At 41.8% G+C, this 19,134-nt stretch overlaps 1 protein-coding gene across 13 annotated transcripts in view; it reads left to right on the top strand.

Annotated features, from left to right (window-relative positions):
* LOC119977492 (inositol polyphosphate-4-phosphatase type I A) overlaps nt 1-19,134 on the top strand; it is a 246,016-nt gene that overhangs the window by 149,272 nt on the left and 77,610 nt on the right. For all 13 annotated transcript variants that reach the window (XM_038818525.1, XM_038818520.1, XM_038818524.1 and 10 more), the window contains 8 exons: nt 2,779-2,895; nt 7,480-7,559; nt 8,525-8,636; nt 9,411-9,501; nt 12,914-13,061; nt 14,592-14,722; nt 15,858-15,962; nt 17,746-17,854. In XM_038818525.1, coding sequence (XP_038674453.1) covers nt 2,779-2,895; nt 7,480-7,559; nt 8,525-8,636; nt 9,411-9,501; nt 12,914-13,061; nt 14,592-14,722; nt 15,858-15,962; nt 17,746-17,854 — 893 coding nt within the window. The remainder of the gene's footprint in view (nt 1-2,778; nt 2,896-7,479; nt 7,560-8,524; nt 8,637-9,410; nt 9,502-12,913; nt 13,062-14,591; nt 14,723-15,857; nt 15,963-17,745; nt 17,855-19,134) is intronic.

Below are 19,134 nucleotides of genomic sequence, written 5' to 3'. Positions count from 1 at the left end.
GCCGAGTCCGACACCACTATATGACAACTAACAGGCAGGGCTCCAGTTCAATATTGCGACATGATGTTAAAAAAGGAGACCAAAAAACTCGAGCTTATGCGTGTGGTTGGCCGGAACCTCAGAACAGCGCTCTTGCCTATTGTCCACCTCCAAGAAGGAACAACTCATCCTAGACTTGGTCAGGTGTGCCTTAAACACCGCTTAAGCTGGATCAAACCCAGCCTCGTGCATGAAGATGTAGAGTTCACCCTGCAAAGGGCCTCATCTATTATGGGCCCCAGCTCCTCCTCCCACGTGGCCGTTACCCCTTTCACTGAAGCCAAATGTTCTGCCAGAATCCGTTCATAAATGCTGGATGTGCCACCCTCCTCTAACCCCGAGAGCAAAAGGAGCCTTTTCATCAGAGGTATTGGCAGCACCACTGGGATTGTTGGGAAGATCCGTCGTGTAAAATTCCGAACCTTGAGATATCTGAACGTATCTGAGCCTGCCCAAACTTCACCGTCAATTCCTCTGGACTGACAAACCACCCCTCCAGAAACAGGTTTCCCAATCTCTCCAACCTTCTCTCTCCCCCACACCCCAAACGTGGCGTCCGACCTCACCGGCTCGCACAGATGGGGGCCAGCTTCGACACTGACCCAAGTTTAAAACGTTGTCTGAATTTCCTCCATATCTTTAGAGATGAAACAACTCACTGGACCCGAAGAGTATTTTGTTAGCAAGAAGGGGAGCGAAGCTGTCACCGGTGCCCCCAAACCAGAACCCCTGCGCGACCTCCCCTCTATCTGTACCCAAGTAGACCCTGGGTCATTACATCAATCTGACACCTTCTCAGCTTTAACTGCCCAATAATAAAATAACAAATTGGGAACGCTAGTCCCCCTGACTGTTTATCTCTTTGAAGGTCTACCCTACGAATCCTCGGTGCCTTGCCCGCCCAAATAAAGGATGATATCTTATCGACCTTTCCAAAGAAGTAGTTAGAGAAGAAGGCATTGGAAAAGGGACCCAAACTGTGGAAGTAACCTTAATCTACTGGACTCTGCTCGCCAAGGACAGGGGACGGTCAGCCTACCTTTGCAAATCGGTCTTGACCCTACGCACAAGACTAGTTCAGCTTACGAAGCGGGCCCAATCCCAAGCCACCCGGACATCAGATGCCTGAACCTAGATCCCCTAAGTGAGAAGGAAACACCCCCAGGTTGGCTTCCCTCCCCCGGGGGTTAACTGGAAAATACTCTCACTTTTCCAGATTTAATTTACATTGTGAAAAAGATCCAAAGTTCTTCCGTAGCTCCATTATATCACCCAAAGTGGGGACCGGGTCTGTCACGTAAAGCAAAAGGTCGTTAGCATACATGGATATCCTATGCTCCATCTCCTCCCCTAATTGTCCCCTTCCACTTAACCTGAGGCCCTCCAAGCAATGACCAATGGCACAATCGACAATGCAAAAAGGAGGGAGATCGGGGGACCTCATTCCCCTGTTTAACTGAAAGCACCCAGAGCTCATGGTGTTGGTGCGAACACTAGCCGAGGGAGCCTCAAATAACAAACGCACCCAAAACACAAAATCTGGCTCCAACCCGAACCTCTGCAAAACCATAAAGATGTATCTGCATTCTACTCTGTCAAATGCCTATTTAGCATCTAAGGTTACAATCGCCTCTGGACCACACCCGGCAGAGGGGGTAAGAACTGTGTTTAACTTTCGCTGCATATTAGAAGAAAATTGCCGACCCGTAACAAATCATATTTGATCTTCACCTGTCACCCCAGGAAGACAGGGTTCCAACCTCAACGGCAGCACCTTAGACAATAGCTTAGCGTCCGCATTGAGCAATGCGATAGGTCAGTATGGCCCACACTCCTCAGGATCATTATCCTTTTTTAGCAGAGGAGAAATTGATGCCTGCTGCCCCCACTCAGCGGCTCTGAACTAACCCATTGCCTTTCCAAGAGACAACAGATTAAACTGAACCTGGACCTTGGGGATGGGTCTTTCGAGTACCTACAGTCCACCTCCATAATATCATCCTGGCTTCTGGCGCTCCTCTCTAGACTCCCTATCTACATATGCTTTGTGCGCTATAGTCTCCCCTCTAATGACCACCTTCAAGGCCTCCCACAAAATGGAGGGTGAGACTGACCCATTCCCATTAAATCCTACATTGTTATTTGTAGCTTTCGAATATACACCCACAGAACCCCATGTCCGCCAATAACCCCGCATCCAGCCTCCACGCTGGGCGCTGAACTGGGCCTACCTTCAATACCAAGTCCATCAAATGCGGAGCATGGTCTGAAATGACTATAGCCAAGTACTCTGCTTTCCTCACCTCGGGAAGAATGGGCCTTCCCACCACAAAAAATGTCTTTCCTAGAATATACCTTCTGCACTGGGGAAAAGAAGGAGAATTCTTTACCCCCCACCCCCCAAAGTCTCTGGTCTAACCACAAATTAAATCTCCTCCCAGAATCAGCTGGTGCATGTCCAGGTCCTGTGTTGAGGCCAACACCTTATGAACTGTCAAGAAAAAGCTTTTAGTTGGTGAAAAATAAGCTTAAATCGATTACATTTATGGGTTTTAAAATATGTTTATTTAACAGATGAATGTTTCGTTAAAGGCTCCTAAATTAGGCTGATAAGGATGAGCTACATTGGGCTCAGGGACAAAATCACTTTAAAGGAGCTTAATAAGTTGAATGTACCTCACTGTGCTTGGGTTGTTAAGACAAGAAGAATTTATTAATTATTTTCATCTTTCCTTGCAGGGTACGAACAATCCCATATTTCTAAGTAGTGTTGCATTTTTCCAGGATTCTCTCATTAATCAAATGACGCAAATTAAACTTTTAGTGTATGATGTCAAGGACAGATCTCAGGGAACTGTAAGTGCTACAAAATTTGTCTCTACGTATAGACCTGTTAATATAAATGTTTCTAAAATTGGATGAAGCGAATAAGAACACATTTGCAATTTTGATTCACTGATCTACCTCCGTTATATTGTATTCAAATGATGACTTATTGCAATTTGTGTTGAATCAGGTTAAGTATTCTCTAGAAAATTGTTCAACAGTAGCAGTATATTGTGAAAAGAATAATTACCACATTGCTCAAAATTGGCCAGTGATTAACCAGATGGTATAGCTTTTTACTTGTTCTTGGATCTGAGCATCGCTGGCAAGACCAGCATTGTTGCCCATTCTTAATTGCTCACGAGAAAGTGGGCAATTAAGGATAGACAATAAATAATAATATTTGCTATTGTCATAAGTAGGCTAACATTAACACTGCAATGAAGTTCACAGTGAAAATCCCCTAGTCGCCACAGTCCGGTGCCTGTTCGGGTACACGGAGGGAAAATTCAGAATGTGCGTCTTTTGGGACTTGTGGGGGGAAGCACCCAGAGGAACTTTCTGGACTCTGGCAAACACATGAACCGATATCCATTTATGTGACTCTTTTACTGTTAAGTTTTAAAAAAAAATCCTTTTATTGGTATTTTCAAAATTATATATATTGCTGTTCGTTTTCATTTATTGTACAGTCACAAAAGTTCCTCCTTGGGTTTCTCTATTTACAGTCTGTTGCTGTCTGGCTGGCTCAGCCTACAATCCTCCCTATCCCTCTCCACTCCAGCTCCTCTCCCTTCCCCTCCCCTTTTTCACTGCTGTTCCCCATTTTTGGTGTTGCTGATCGCCAACCAAGCCAAATTCTATGACGGGCGAGCAGGGAGGCAAAGGCATCCGCCCTCCTCCCCATGAAGAGATTCGGCTGGTGCGATACCCCGAAGACCGCACCACTTTGGACATTGCCTCGAAGAAGGCTTTCAAGTACCCAGCAAGTCTAGGGCAAGACCAGAACATGTGCATGTGGTTGGACGGGCCTCCTTGGGAGCGTTCACATCTATCCTCCACCTCCGGGAAGAACCTGCTCATTCGGGTTCTGGTCAAGTGGGCTCTATGTACCACTTTTAGCTGCATTAGGTTGAGCCTCGCGCATGTGGAGGTAGAGTTGACCGTGTGCAGTGTTTCGCTCCAGTCCCCACCCTATTTCAAACCCCAAGTCTTCCTCCCATTTCCTCCTTGTCATGTCCAGTTCGGTGTAGGCCCTCTCTGGCAGTCGTTCGTACATGTCACTACAGTTCCCTTTGCCTAGAATGTCTGCGTCCAGTAGCTCTTCTAATAGTGTCTGTCTTGGTGGTCGCGTGTATGTCCTTGTCTCCTTCCATAGGAAGTTTTTAAGCTGCAGGTATCTGAGTTTGTTGCCTTTAGATATTTGGAATCTCTGTGTCACTGTGTTGTGACCCTACCGTCAGTGTATAGGTCGCTGACTGTCAATGTCCCCCCCCTTCCCGTCTCCACCTTTTGCAGGTGACGTCGGTGAGTGCTGGTGTGTATCTGTGGTTATTGCAGATGGGGGCTTTGTTGGACATTTCGGTCAATCCGAATTGCTGCCCTAGTTAGTTCCAACTTGGTCTGGAGGGTGGCTATCATCACTGGGCTGCTGGAGTGTTTCTTGGGCGGGGATGGGAGTGCCGCCGTGGCGAGGCCTCCTCCGCATGCACCCACCCGGCCTCTGGCTCCTTTATCCATCCCATCACTCTTTCCGCCGTCGCTGCCCAGTTGTAGAATTGTAGGTTTGGGAGGGCTGGCCCTCCGCTGGATTTTGGTTTTTTTCGGACCTTCTTTGGGATCCTAGCGTTCTTTCCCACCGTACAAACGCCATGATTAATTTGTCCAGTGCATTGAAAAAGGGTTTTTTACTGTTAAGTTATTTATAGTTGTAAATTGAAGGGGTGTAGGTTAGGTTGATCTTAGATTAGGATAAATGGTCGGCACATCGTGGGCCGAAGGGCCTGTACTGTGCTGTATTGTTCTATGTTCTATCCTTTTCTCTCCCCATACTGTGTGTGAAGTTCCAATCATTCCCACCACTTCAAAAATGTTTGCACGTGAATAAACTAACCTTTTGATTTAATCATAGAGTGTTTGCTGCGAGTAACTTAAAAAATTTGCACTTCACAAACTGAGGGTTTGGGGAAACACACCACAACCTATTTTTAAAAAAATTTAAAAACAGTTCTGCTTACGGACAGACAGCGAGAGGATAAAGGAGTTCACCTTGATTTGCCTTGTGCACACCGCACCTAGTTGAGAACATCCATGCCTATACTGCTTCTGAAAAAAATTAATGAATTGGAAGAATAGTAAGAAAAGTGAAGGGTGACTCCCATTAGCTTCTGTTTCCTCAAGAGGACCTACTGATTGTGATACTAATGAAATTGGACTCAATATAGATGAACATATGATGGCCCAGCACCTCATGGTGCAACTGCATTAGCAATATTGAGCTATGCCTATAATTTGCTGTCAAAATGCGAGGCTAATAGCACTCGTTGTTACAGAACCTTCAAGTGGGGGCAGATTGCAGGTCAGTTCAGAAATCAACAGGTTTCTTTTGAGGTGCATCACTACCTTCATGAAAATTTCATCTCTCTGCATTTCAATGGTGAGCTGGATAATTAACAAGCAATGAAGTTGCAGTACGTGTGCTGTAGATATGAGCTAATCCCACCACAGATAATTAGTGCTGGTCTGAAATTACACGGAGTTTTTGAGCCATTTAAGGTCCACGCATGTTTAATTGAGTCTGGATTAGCTGTCAAATTCATTTTAAATGCTACCAATGAACCTCTCTGACAGTGAAAATTAATGATTGGGACTGTGGAGTCTCATTCATTTGTTGGAAGTTTTAAATATATTTTTACTTTTCCTTCCTGTCTCTTTTTCTCCCTCTTTCTCTTTCGGTTCCTGATTTGGCCTTGAATTCACCCACTCTAATTTCATACTATCCTCTCTGTATTAATTTTGCAACCCTTTGATCTGATTGATTTTAAAAAGATACACGGTTGCATGTTATGTTCTCTCAGGTCCCAGATGCTTGCTTCGTCTTGGTTCAGTTTCACGTACTTCCAGTGAAACATACCACCTACTGAATGGGCAAGTGCAAGTCTATATAGGCACGGTTAATCTGTCGGAGCAAATTCTAGATTGTTATTTTCACTAGAGAAGTGAAATTACTTTCATCAAGTTCTTTCTACGAGGCGCAGATGATCCCTATAAACTCACGACCAGTACTGCTCCCACCCTCTGCATATTGAGTTTCGGTTACATTCTGGTCTCTTTATCTACAATGAGATCATTCTTTGGTAAATTACACTCTACAATTGCCTCTTAAAGTTGATCAAGATAACCATGGCAGAAAAGTCCTTTCCCTTGTAAATGATCTTGCATCCCAATAGTTATTTCTCTGAAAGTATCATTTTAAATTTAGTGCAACTAAATTATTAATGTGACCAGACTCGTCTCCTAATCCATCTATGTATCTCCACTCCCTCCCTTTCCCAGACTTGCATCTGTAGCTGTAGTGGGTCGGAATTCTGCACCAGTCAGGAGGTCACTCTGACTGAAATTGTTTTTTGAAAACTGAGATACAATTTTGTGACTCTGGGTTTGGGTTTGCATCCATGTAAATTTTATCCATCGTTTTTCACAGCTCACTGCTAACCTTGCAGTGATTTTTCAATTGTATTTCACCTATTATTTAGAAGGATTCTTGTAAATTAAAAAAACAGTTCCTGTACCTATGCAAGCTCCGTGTCACCTCCAGTACCTATTAGGTAAATTCCTGCCTTCTGACCAACCCTTGCACACCTAGGCCGCTGCTTCAGATGATTTGTGGGTGGAGATTTGAAGGTGCGAGGCATCAATCTGTCAGCCATTAATCCTGGTCAAAGACCTGGTCTGCTCTGAGTTCATTGGCATTGAACTCGACTGCAACCACAGATGGAGCAGCCGGGGCACTTGACTTAATGTTGGGGAGCCCAGTTTTTAAAAATGTTTTCCAATTAAGGAGTAATTTAGTGTGACCAATCCACCTACCCTGCACATCTTTGGGTTATGGGAGTGAGACATAGGGAGAATGTGCAAACTCCACATGGTCAGTGAGCTTCGTCCGGGATCGTACCCGAGTCACGGCGCCATGAGGTAGCAGTGCTAATCACTGCGCTGCCCCCTATTGTGTAGCCCAGTTGATCTTTAACCTGAAGAAGGTGGGTCCGTGGTGGGGATTCATGTGTCTGGTGGAAGCAGCCACAGCTGACTCGGTGGAAATGGTACTCCTGCTTCACAAAAATAAATAATTTCCTTTTGAGTTTCCCATCTGCCAGGGGGTCTGCTGATTTACTGGTCAAACCATGCATGGCATGCTTTACAACCCATTCAATTGAAACTGACATTTGATCCACCAGAATGTTTCCCTATCTTGTGCCACCAACCCCTCCCCTGCTTTCAAACAGCAAAGCATTCTGATGGTTTCAAAGTTCCGAGCCCAAATACTCAGTCCTTGTGGTGATAGTTGAGGAAAGGTGCATTTTTTTATTAGCCCAGTTTTTTTTAACTTTTCAGATGTATCTGTTGGGTTCTGCAACGTATACAGTGAAGGATTTGCTGAAAGAGAAGAATCACAGATTGCACCTAACATTACGGTCAGTAATTAAAAACACATCATGGATACTAGAAATCTGAAAAGTGCTGTGAATACTCAGCTGCTCTGATGGTATCTGGAGTGAGAAATAGAGTTATTGTTTCACGTCATACAGACTGGAAAAGTTACATTTAATGAGTTTTACGCATGTATAGTGGTGGGGAAATGGGGCCAGAACAAAAAGGAAGGTCTGGTGAGAGTGGAAGGCAAGAGAGGTTAAATGATAAAAGGGTGATGGTACAAGGAAAGGAAGATGTAATGGGGCAAATAAAGAAGCTTCCTCGAGATTCATTTTTTGTTTCTTGTCCCATTTCAGTACATTGCACTATCATCCCTTTTGCCATTTAATTACTCCTGCCTTCCATCTTATCACAGTCCTTTTTATTCTCTCACCCCTGTGTTTGCTTTAAACCTGTTGAACCTCTTAACTTTTACCAGTTCTGGTTATAAGGCATCAACTTGAAACATTTACCACAGATACTGCAGACCTACTGATTATTTCCAGCATTTTCCATTATTAGTATCGTTCATAATGTTCCTTCGACGTGGATTGCAATGAAATAGTTGTGCAGATTTATGGAATCGTACAGCATAGGAGTCTGCCATTTGGCTCATTGTGCCAGTGCCAACTTTTAAGGAGCTATCCAATTAGCCCCTGTTATTTCCACTTAATATCCGATTCCCTATGAAAGTTATTTATTGAGTCTGTCTTCGCCACCGAGCAGTTCATTCCAGATCATCTCTTTGTGTAAATTTTTATTTCCTCTGGTTGTTCTGCTAATTAACTTTAATGTGTATTCTCTGGTTGCAAATCCTGTTGCCAGTGAAAACATTTCCAGTTCAATAATGCATAAGCTGCCAGGTTTTAATGAAAATTTAGCCAAGGCAAAAATCAATTAGGCTTTCACATTGCTTCCTTTTACCCCCACTACTTTGTTTGATTGCTTTCAATATATATTACCACAGGTCTGCTGAAAATGAACGTGTGGGCAATATCACTGTCATAGCGTGGCAGATGGAAGACAAAGTTGAAGGCAAGATTCCTGTTAGCAGATCGCCTGACACAACCAATGGGAGGGTAAATATTGCAAATGGGTAGATTATAATTTGAAAATTGTGCAACTGATTTGGTTCCGATTATTACATTGTCAGAAAAGAATGAGTCTGTCATCAGGAAAACTCTGTATAGTCAGCACTCCGTTGTTTGACACAGTGGCATGAATTTTAGCATGAAGAAAGCAACAACGTTAATTGTCTTGTGCTCTGTCTGAAGGCAAATTATCTGCACTTGTATGTAAGAAAGATCATTCATGTGAGAGGACGTCGTGCATTCATATTATGCAAATAGAAGCACATTGGTTTTAAACAAGTGAACCTAATGCATATTTTCATATGTTGTCACATAAAGCTAATTAGTGATTTCATAGAATCATAGAATTTACCGTGCAGAAGGAGGCCATTCGGCCCATCGAGTCTGCACCAGCTCTTGGAAATAGCACCCTACTCAAGCCCACGCCTCCACCCTATTTGATTAGAGCCTGAACTTAATGAAATGTTTATTAGGTCTGCCTTCAGGAAGACTGAGGGAGCACAGACAAAGAGCACAAATTTCAGGCTAGGTTACAATGGATGCTATTATGTCCATTCACAATGCTGTTGTTTAAGCAGAGATAGGGGAGTGAAAATAAACTCCCTTAAGAGCAAGATATTTAGACCACTTACAGGAGAGGCTGATAAACCCCTGATATCTATGGCAAACCTGAACATGTAGTGTGTGTGTAAAGGGTGGGTGGGTGTGCTCCAAATGTGAAGAACTTGGATAATATTTTTCTTTCCCTGTGTAACCTTGCAGACTGTTTTGCCAGTTGATGAATGTTTAACAGAATCTTTGAGTATTCGTTCCAAACACTCTTCACTGAAGAAAGATGCGCTATTAAGATCAGGTAAATAATGTAAAAATATCCAAATTTGTAGACTTTGTATTGTCAGTTAATTTTTTTGCTGATGCACTCTGTGGATTCGTACATTGTTTTGTTCTCTCTTATCCCAGCTGAAAAATGTTTTGATCGAGGGCCATGCACTACTCATTCATTTTCAACCTATACAATAGATGGCTGCCTTGTGGTTATGGCCGTTCCCATCAGGGAAAACTAGTGACTTTCTTCACCCAGCACAAATCTGAGGACGCAGAAAGGCTGCGACAGGTTAACTGGTTGGACAACAACGTGGCATATGGAGTATAATATGGGGAAGCGTAAGGGTAGCTAATGTAACTCCACAAGTTAAAAAAGAAGGTAGAGAGAAAATGGGGAATTATAGACGAGTAAGCCTGATGTCAGTAGTGAGGGAAATTCTAGAATACATTATCAAAGATTTTATATAAGACCACTTAGAAAATAGTGGCAGGATCGGACAGAATCAGCATGGATTTATGTAGGGGAAATCATACTTCACAAATCTACTGGAATTCTTCGCTGATTTAACTAGTAGAGTTGACGAGGGGCGCCAGTGGATGTGGTATATTTAGTGCATCTTTGCGAAGAGATTGAGGTATGTCTATAGTGTTCAGACGAAGTGCCACTCCATTAATGATACTGAGTTCTGATCTTATATTGTAGAACTCCATACATTGACCTCTGGACCAATATGAGTTGATGTACCTCATCACCTTTTGGAGAGTTTGATCCTGGTCTCTTCTTTTGTATCTGATACCGGTAGTAGTGTGGAAAAAAGATTGACATGCAGATCTATATCTTCAGCAATTTCACTACAAATACTTTTTTCGGTGCTCTCGATAATATGTCTGCTGAGAACAAATATTTGCGTCATGGTGTTGTAACTACATCATTGACCTCTGAATGCGTGGAAACATCTGGTTGAGTTTTTTTTTATGATAACCAAAGGACGATGATCTGCATCAACAGACAAGTTGGAAGCCCATAGACATAGTCATTGAATTTCTCCACCCCTACAAATAAACCCAGGCATTCTTTTTTGATTTGAACCCTGCTCTGTTGTCGTTGTGGATCGCGAAGCCTACGCGACTGGTTTCAAATCGTCATGCTCGAGTTACAGAAGAACTGCTCCCAGACCAGCTTTGGACTCGTCTGTTGACACTTTAATCTACTTAGATGGGTCAAAAAATGTGGGAACTGGGTGGTTGTTAGTGAAGTCTTGAGCTTCTTCCACTCTTGTTCATGTTGCTCAGTGCAAGTGAAATCCATTGTCTTGTGCAGGAGACCACGTAGATGTGCTGTTTTTGCTGACAGGTTTGGAATGAATTTCCCTCTAAAATTGATCGTACCCATCACTCTTAAGATGGCTTTCTTGTCATGTGGTTTTGGCATGTAGAGAATTGCTTGGATTTTGACTTTGTCAGGTTCAATGCCATACGATGAGAACTTGTCACCGAGGAATGTGACCTTAGTTACTCCAGATTGGCACTTTTACTTGTTGAGCTTCAGCCCATTTCTCCTGACACTCATTGGAACTTTAAGCAACCTCATATTGTGCTCTTCTATGATTGAGTCTTAAACAATGATATCATCCACGTACACACGTACACCTTTGATGCCTTCGATTATGTGCTCCATGGCACGGTGAAAACTTTCTGATGCCACAATTATGCCAAACGGCATTCTCAAAGCAGTACCGTCCAAATGGCGTACTAAAGTACAGTATTTTGTACTTCGTTCCTCGAGCTTTAGTTGCCATAAACCCTGATATGCGTCAATTTTTATAAAGAATTGTGCACCAGCCATCTCCGATGTGATTTCCTCATGCTTTGGTATTTGGTAATGTTCTCTTTTGATGGTCTCGTTAAGATCTTTAGGATCCATGCATATACAATTATCGCTATTCTTTTTCTGTACACAAACCGGTCGTTAGGTTCTTCTATCTTTCTGATTTCTTTTAATTTTGTCATTCTGTCTAACTCCTTTTTGAGACAATCCCAAAGAGGTTCAGGTACTCTTCTTGGTGCCTGTATCACAGGTTTTGCATCCTCTTTTGAGTTGTATCTTGTGGGTGAATGGTAGGGAACATATTGCTGATTTTGCTGATAATGTTCTCCGAATCATTGGAGTGTTGATCCAGTCCTTTGTGGATGCTACATACCAACTGCACTAGACCTAATTATTCACAGGTCTGATCACCTAATAATGAATCCAAGCCCTAGGATACAATATAGAATGGGACGGAATAAACTGTGTTCTTCACCACCACACTACGGTCACGAGCACCATAACATGTATGTTTTAAATTCTTGGGCACATATTTTAAAAACGTGTTCCTTGAGTGTTTAAACTGATTTTCGCAGCAGTAAACAACGATATACCAACGCATTAAGAAAGAACTTTCATAAAGGATCATTAGGGGGAATATTACGTGCACTTCCCCTCCACTGCACAACCAGAAGTCCATCCTGGTGGCGTTTGACCCCAAAATGAGCTTCTGACAACATATCCAAGCCATCACAAAGCCCGCCTATTTGCATCTCCGCAATGTTGATGACTTTGCCTGCCTTCACCCATCTGTGGCCAAAACCTCCACCCATGCCGTTGTTACCTCCTAGACTTCATATTCCAACACACTCCTGGTTAGCCTCCCACATTCTTTGCTCCGTAAACTTGACATCTTAAACGCTACTCATATTCTTACAAGAAGTCCCATTCACCCATCAGCCTTGTTATCGCAGACCTGTAGTTGCTTCTGATCAAATAATGCCTGAATCTTTAAAAATCCTCATCCTTGACTCCAGGCCCCTCCATGGCTACATCCCTCCCGATCTCGAAGCCTCTTCAGTCCCAGGACCCATTAGATTATTGTGAATCAGATGGCAGAGAGCATATTATCACTTCACATCACACAACAGTTTGTAAAACTGGTTATTGCAGAGGATGCAAGAAGCTAATTAGCCTGAACAAACGGCATTATTTAATTCTGACACGTTGCCCTTTCCCAATTTTAATCGATCGTTATTGGTGGTGCTGGCCTTCGCTAGCTAACTAACATAAAGTTCTCAGCTTATCTACCTGTCTCTTTTCCTTTAAAACACTCCTCAAAACTTTATCTAGGACCAAACTTTTGGCCATCTGCTCTAACATTTAATGTAGCTCTGTATCATAGTTTGCTTTAACATGTTCCTATGAAGCACCGTGGGACATTTTATTAAATGTGCTATATAAATACATGTTGCTGTTGCTATTGTAGTTCAAAATTACTTGCGATTTAACAGATTTTAGAGAAATTGGATTGTCGGGCCATGCCGAAATATAACTTTGTTTGTGTAAAGTGGTTTCATTACTAAAAATGTTGAATGACAGAATATCAAAATGTTTAACCTGTTTATTGCAGTGTTTGGAGGGGTTATCTGTCGGATGTACCGTTTCCCAACAACAGATGGGAACCATCTACGGATACTGGAGCAGATGGCAGAGAGCATGTTATCACTTCATGTCCCCAGACAGTTTGTAAAATTAGTTATTGAAGAGGATGCAGCAAGGTAAGATCTGTTTACTTTCTACTTAGCCTGAACAAATAGCATAATTATTGCCGGTCCAGTATACTGTAGATCAAATAAAGCTGACTAATCTGAATCCATTCCAAATCTAAAGCTATTAGCCTTTCTGTTTTTGCAGCCTATTGTTTTGAACCTCTTTTCTTGTTCAAAATAGTGCTTTCAGTGGCTAAAATGGTTCAAAATGTGAATTCTGTACTGCAAGCTGCACTATAACAATATTGAGGCAGGGTGTAAGCTGTTAGATATATTCTTTAATAGACAGTTCTGCCAGATCCTAAACTCTTAACGACAGAAAAATAGGCAAAGTTTTACTTTGGAACTTCAGCCTTCAGACATAATTCAAGTAGCAAATACAGATCCATTAGATCTTCCGATTATTTGAACTCCAGAGACCTGAGCCATTTGAGGAAAAAATGCTGTTTGGATTTTAATTCACCCAATGAACATTCTGATTGCATGTTATTGCCAAGGAACAGATGGCTGTCCGTTGTGGCAAAAGGCACTCAACTTTTATTTTAGGAATCATTTCCTCCAAGTTTTTGGCTGTTCACAATATTCAAGATGTCTCGAAATACTTTACATTGAGTTGCTTTAGAAAGTGTAATCATTTATGTAATGGTAAGAAGTGTAACTCCCATGCCTGTACCAGTTTGAATTTTTACTTATATCACCTTGCAAAAACTTGAAATTGTTGCACTTAATGTTAAATTATAGCTAGTGTTTTGTGCTACACGTTCATATTTAGAAGCCTATTTGTACAAAATCCTTGTGCTGCCAATGCTTTCATCCAATTGGTTGGTCATGGCTGAGTTGATTCTAATGTGGGGGGTGGCGGGGGAGAGATTATTTTCCACAGAAAATTCTGTGTTTTTAGGAAGAAGCAGATGGCGGGCATACTAATGTCTGCAGAAAATATAGAATTCAATGCTCATCTGATACTGCTGCCAGATTGTTGACAGGTTTGACTGCAGGGCACTTGTAACTTTTCCATTTACATTGTTGCAGTGCCAGTGACATTGCCCTGCAATTTTTGTATGTATGGAGGCTCTTACCCAGCTGAAGTAGGTGGCCCTTGTGTGCCTGTTTAGCATTGAATTAAAATGGTAAAGAGGTGGGAATGATGTGTGATCGCTGCACCATAGCCATCTTAAAATCCTGGCCATGTCATTCCCATCAACCAGACAGGACCAGAACTATAAAGGCCCTGACTGTGTCAGCCAGTGCAATAGGATGCTCCAAAATGTGTTTAACCCAGGAAATACTTGGATGGCTGCTTAATATTTTAATTGGGATAATTTTGCTTTCCAAATTAGCTGAAGTAATTGAGTAAATTGGGAAGATTAGAGCTAATTGTACTTGTTGTAGCTGGAAAAGTTAAGTGGAATATGATTCTGTTGGGTAATTTGGAAGATTCGTGTGTGCTTAATGTCAAGAAACTAAAGTTTAATTCGCATTTTGTTACCTACAAAATGGTTTGTTTGACTTCTCACTGTTCTTGACTCTTCCTTGCAGGATTTGTGAGCTAGATGATCTAGGTGAGCTATCGCCCTGTTGGGAAAATCTTCGACGACAAATTGTTACTCAGTACCAAACACTCATAATAAATTACCAGGAGAATTTAACGGAACTGCACCAGTATAAAGGTTGGCCTAAATTGAGAAGATACTGCCAGATTACATTGCTAAATCATTCCATTCTTAATTGTGTGCATCAATGTGGGGTTTTCAGGAACACGGAATAATATTCACTTTTCGGTCAGTGCTTGACTCAGCAATGTTGGTTGTGGCCATTGCACAGATCTCTAGACACTGCTATGACAATATTTCTCAACCAAATCTCTGAAGCATATCCCTTTCCTTTCAGTGCAGCATGATACTACAGGTTCCTTATCTCTGAGCAAATTGATGTTGACTTGGGTGATAAATTTCCATTCTAACTATCTGCTGGGAAATTAATTATCCACTCGTGCTGCTCTGTGGCTGGAGTATATTTCACAGAACAACAAATTGTTGCAATGTCATCAACTGTCCTTCAATTTGAGGATATCTACTTAGTGTCGTGTGTCTTTGCCATAGGTGGTCTTGTGGTTAAACAGGCTGTTTCTAAACCCACAGATTTTGGGGAACATGGACAGGAAGTTCCATAAGACTGTGAGATTCAGAGCCCAGTGTTTGCTTCCTTTTCCATCCATCTTTGCTGCCATTCTGCCTTGATCGTAATGCATTGAAATTGAAGTATACTGCAGCTATGAGTCTTCACATTCCAAGTAGCAAAATTTAAGGTTTACTTTCTTTGACCACAAAGATGGTGATCCTGCAGGATGAGTATCCTGAAGAGGATTTCAGTCACAGAGCAGGTCACCTCTGTTCCAACGCGGGTACTCAATTACCTTCATGCAACTGTCGCTATGCAGATGCTTGACTATGCCTATGGACAGCCCTGTCCTCATCATTAATCTTCCATTGCCACAGGATTAAGCAAATAGACCCTGCAAGAACCTGTGCTTAACATGGGGATCTTGGAGTGCCGTCATTGTCTACACAATGTTGACATGTTGCCGATCTTCTTGACACGTCTAACCACAGTGACAGAGATCACCTTGCTGCTGCAGCCTTCTTCCACCTTGTGCAAAGGCAGGAGTGTTGTGACGTATAAGCATCCGGGTGGATGTTTAGAACTTTAAAAGTATGGCAGTTGGCTGACAAGCAAATAGGATTTTTATTTTAAATGTTTTAAACTCCCTGCTCAGTTTAACTAGCATAAAATTGTCCTCTGCAGGTCCCTCTTTCAAAGCAAGCAGTTTAAAAGCTGAGAAGAAATTAGAATTTGTACCCACGAATTTGCACATACAACGGATGCGGGTTCAGGATGACTCTGGGGCAGGTAAATATTTTGAGTGGTTACTTCAATTTTACTGTTGATTATCTTCAACTGCGTTGCTAAGTCCAATGAACAAAGCTGTTGCTACATTTGGTGTTTTTGTTGCTTCAGTTTTTACTTTATTGTCTGATTAATTTTGTTTTTAGGCAATGGGACAATAGCATCTTTCCTCATTAGTTTGTCCATGTCCACTTTGAGCCAGGTCCATTGCTGAAACACACTTTTTTTCCCAGTCAGGAATGTCTTATAAGCTGATGTAACCATTTTCATACCGCAGAGTTAACTTGGCTCAAAACAAAACCTTATTTTGTTGTGGAATGTTTCCATGAACTGACAATCACAAGGTGTTCAGTAAAAGAACTTTTAAAAATAAAGCTAATGAAATACAATTTGATGAGTGGAATTTACAACACAAAAATGGGCAATTCAGGCCAAATGATCAATGCTGATATTCATACACCTCCTCCCCCTTCTTTTCAGCCAGTCAACATATCACTTTGCTATTCCTTTCTTTCATGTACTTATCCAGCTAGCCTGAAGGACATCTATGCTAATCAAATGAAAAATGCTGAAAATACGCAGCAGGTCAGGCAGCATCACTGGAGATAGAGTTAACATTTCAATCAAAGGTTATCGACATAAAACATTAACTCCGTTTGTCTCGACCTGTGCTGCATGACCTGTGTATTTCCAGCACTTTAAAAAAAAAAAATGAATGTAGAGTACCCAATTATTTTTTTTCCAATTAAGGGGCAATTTAGCATGGCCAACCCACCTAGCCTGCACAAACTTTGGGTTGTGGTGGTGAAACTCTCACAGACACGGGGAGAATGTGCAAACTCCACACGGACAGTGACCCAAGGCCGGGATTCGAACCCGGGTCCTCAGCGCCGTAGTCCTAGTGTTAACCACTGCGCCATGTGCCGACCTGTATTTCCAGCACTTTTTATCCTACCATCCACAGTACTTTGCTTTTCTATGCTGTTCACTTCAACTACTCCATGTGATAGCAAGTGTTACTTTCTAATCATTCAGGATAAATAATTCTCCTGAACTCTTTATTGAATTTACTAGTGACTGTCTTATCTTTGTTGTCTTTAGTTTTGGACTGTCAACAAGCGAAACCACATACCCTATTAAACCCCTTGATAACTTTTTTTTAAAAAACCTTTAAGTCACCATCACGCTTTCCTTTTCTGGAGCAAAGAGCTCTAGAATGTTACATCTTTCCTGATAATGACCTCTTGAGTTTTGATATCATTCATCATTGTCATTCTTTTTGAACCTACTTCGGTGCCTTTATATCCTTTTTGAAATGTGGAGACCTGAACGGTGTACAGCATTATACGTGTGGTCTAACCAAAATTCTATTAGTGAATATTATTTTAAGAATTTAAAGCTAACCCCATGGCACGATTGACTTTCATTTCTGCTCTCCTTGCAGGTTTTCCAACTTTTTCATTAAGTTCCTTAATTTTATGGTCATCAGTTTTGAAACACGTTTCCTTAAGAAAGTAACTAACCTGTTCACTGTCCCACACTCTCTTTAGGCATTTTCTTTTCATCAGAATTGGCTCTCCTCCGGTAACTCTAGCACTATTGTTTTTCTTCCCTGTGAGGACATATCTGGCCATGCCTTGCTAAATATACTCAGTTGAAATGAGGAGCTTGATTTGTAGGGAAATGTAGACATGCCAGATCATGGCAATTGTAGTTTTAAATTCATCTGGGTATTTATTTTGTCGATTTATTGCCTTGGTGGTTCTATGTGTTCTTAATGCCACAGATCAGACCTATGACATCATTACTATTGGAGCACCAGCAGCTCACTGCCAAGCCTTCAAAAGTGGTGGCTTAAGGAAACTCCTGGTCAAGTTTGTGGAAGCCAAGAAAAAGTAAGTGCAAGAGACTTAAAATACATATTGTCTGCAAAGCTTTGCCTTGCTATTCCTCCTGGTGAATCAGGAGTTGAAGCATGAACGTTGCTTGCTAGTTGTGCTTCTTTTGGTTCTTGCAGCTTTTCAAAAATTCCACAAAATTAAGAGGGGCGGAATGCTCTAGCATTGTAAATCCATTCTATCTTATAACTTGTGTTATTGTTTGGAAGTTGATAATGTGGCACTAGGCAGTGAAAGGCCCTGAGTCCTGGTGAAGCTGTAGTATGAATGGCGGGGGCGGGGAATTAAGCCCCCTGACAGCTTTCACTTTCATATTGATCTCCCTTTAAGAAGTATAAATGGGACATATGCCTGCCTTGTAAAGCTACAGTGAACTACAGGAACGGTGAAAGCATTAAAAAAATTGCACCTTTTCAGCAAAAGGGAGAACTCCACCAAGCAACGTCTGCCCTGCCTCCATGTTCTTTGATCGCCATTTACTTTGCTGAGCCAGCTTAAAGTAAATTAGCTACCAGTGACAGTTGTTTTCCTCTCCTCTGCCAGGTCACTTGTCAATCAAGTTGTTGTTTATATTGGTGGGAATTCTCTTGCTGATATAAATTCACACTTACGGGAGCTGAGCCATCTATTTATTTTGTTATTCTGTTTGCAATTCGTTAGTAGATTTCAGTGAAACTCCTGTTTCTCACCTTAACAGCTGAAAAGATTTCTTCTTAAAACCATTAAGACTGCAGTGCTAACTCTACACAAACTGAAAGAGGGAGCGAACGAAAACTTAGAAAAAAAGTGCCATTGTTGGCTCCCCCTGGTGGATTTCATTCAGTTTGCAGCTTCACCATGTGGACTGTAAATTTTCCTGTTTTAATTCCTGGCCTGCGAGCCACTGGAGACGGTGAGGCTTCAGTTGGCCTTATGGCCACTTCACGGGAAAGAGGAAATTTGACCAGGTTTCCTGCTCTTGATTTAGTTTGATTGCTGACATTGGCCAGTTGAGGGTCATGTATGAATAATAATAGCTCTTTGAGGCACAGGAAAACCATCTCTCAAGTGGAACCTCCCCAGTGGAACTTCTCCAGTGGAACAATGCCCAATCTAGGCATAAAGGAGAGGATGGAAAATGGTTAAGAAATAAAAATTAGTTATTTATTGGGTGTAAATAGAATTTCAAAATGTTAGTCTTGGCTCGTTTTAAATCGGCATTGTTACAGAAAGGATAATATTTCACTTCAGTTCACCTGCTTTCAAATGTTCGCTTGTTGACTGTTTGGTAGACTTGC

This window comes from Scyliorhinus canicula, chromosome 14 (assembly GCF_902713615.1).
Source record: "Scyliorhinus canicula chromosome 14, sScyCan1.1, whole genome shotgun sequence".
Taxonomy (NCBI): domain Eukaryota; kingdom Metazoa; phylum Chordata; class Chondrichthyes; order Carcharhiniformes; family Scyliorhinidae; genus Scyliorhinus; species Scyliorhinus canicula.
The sequence above is the reverse complement of the archived record's forward strand: the minus strand, read 5'-3'. Positions and strand labels throughout refer to the sequence as shown.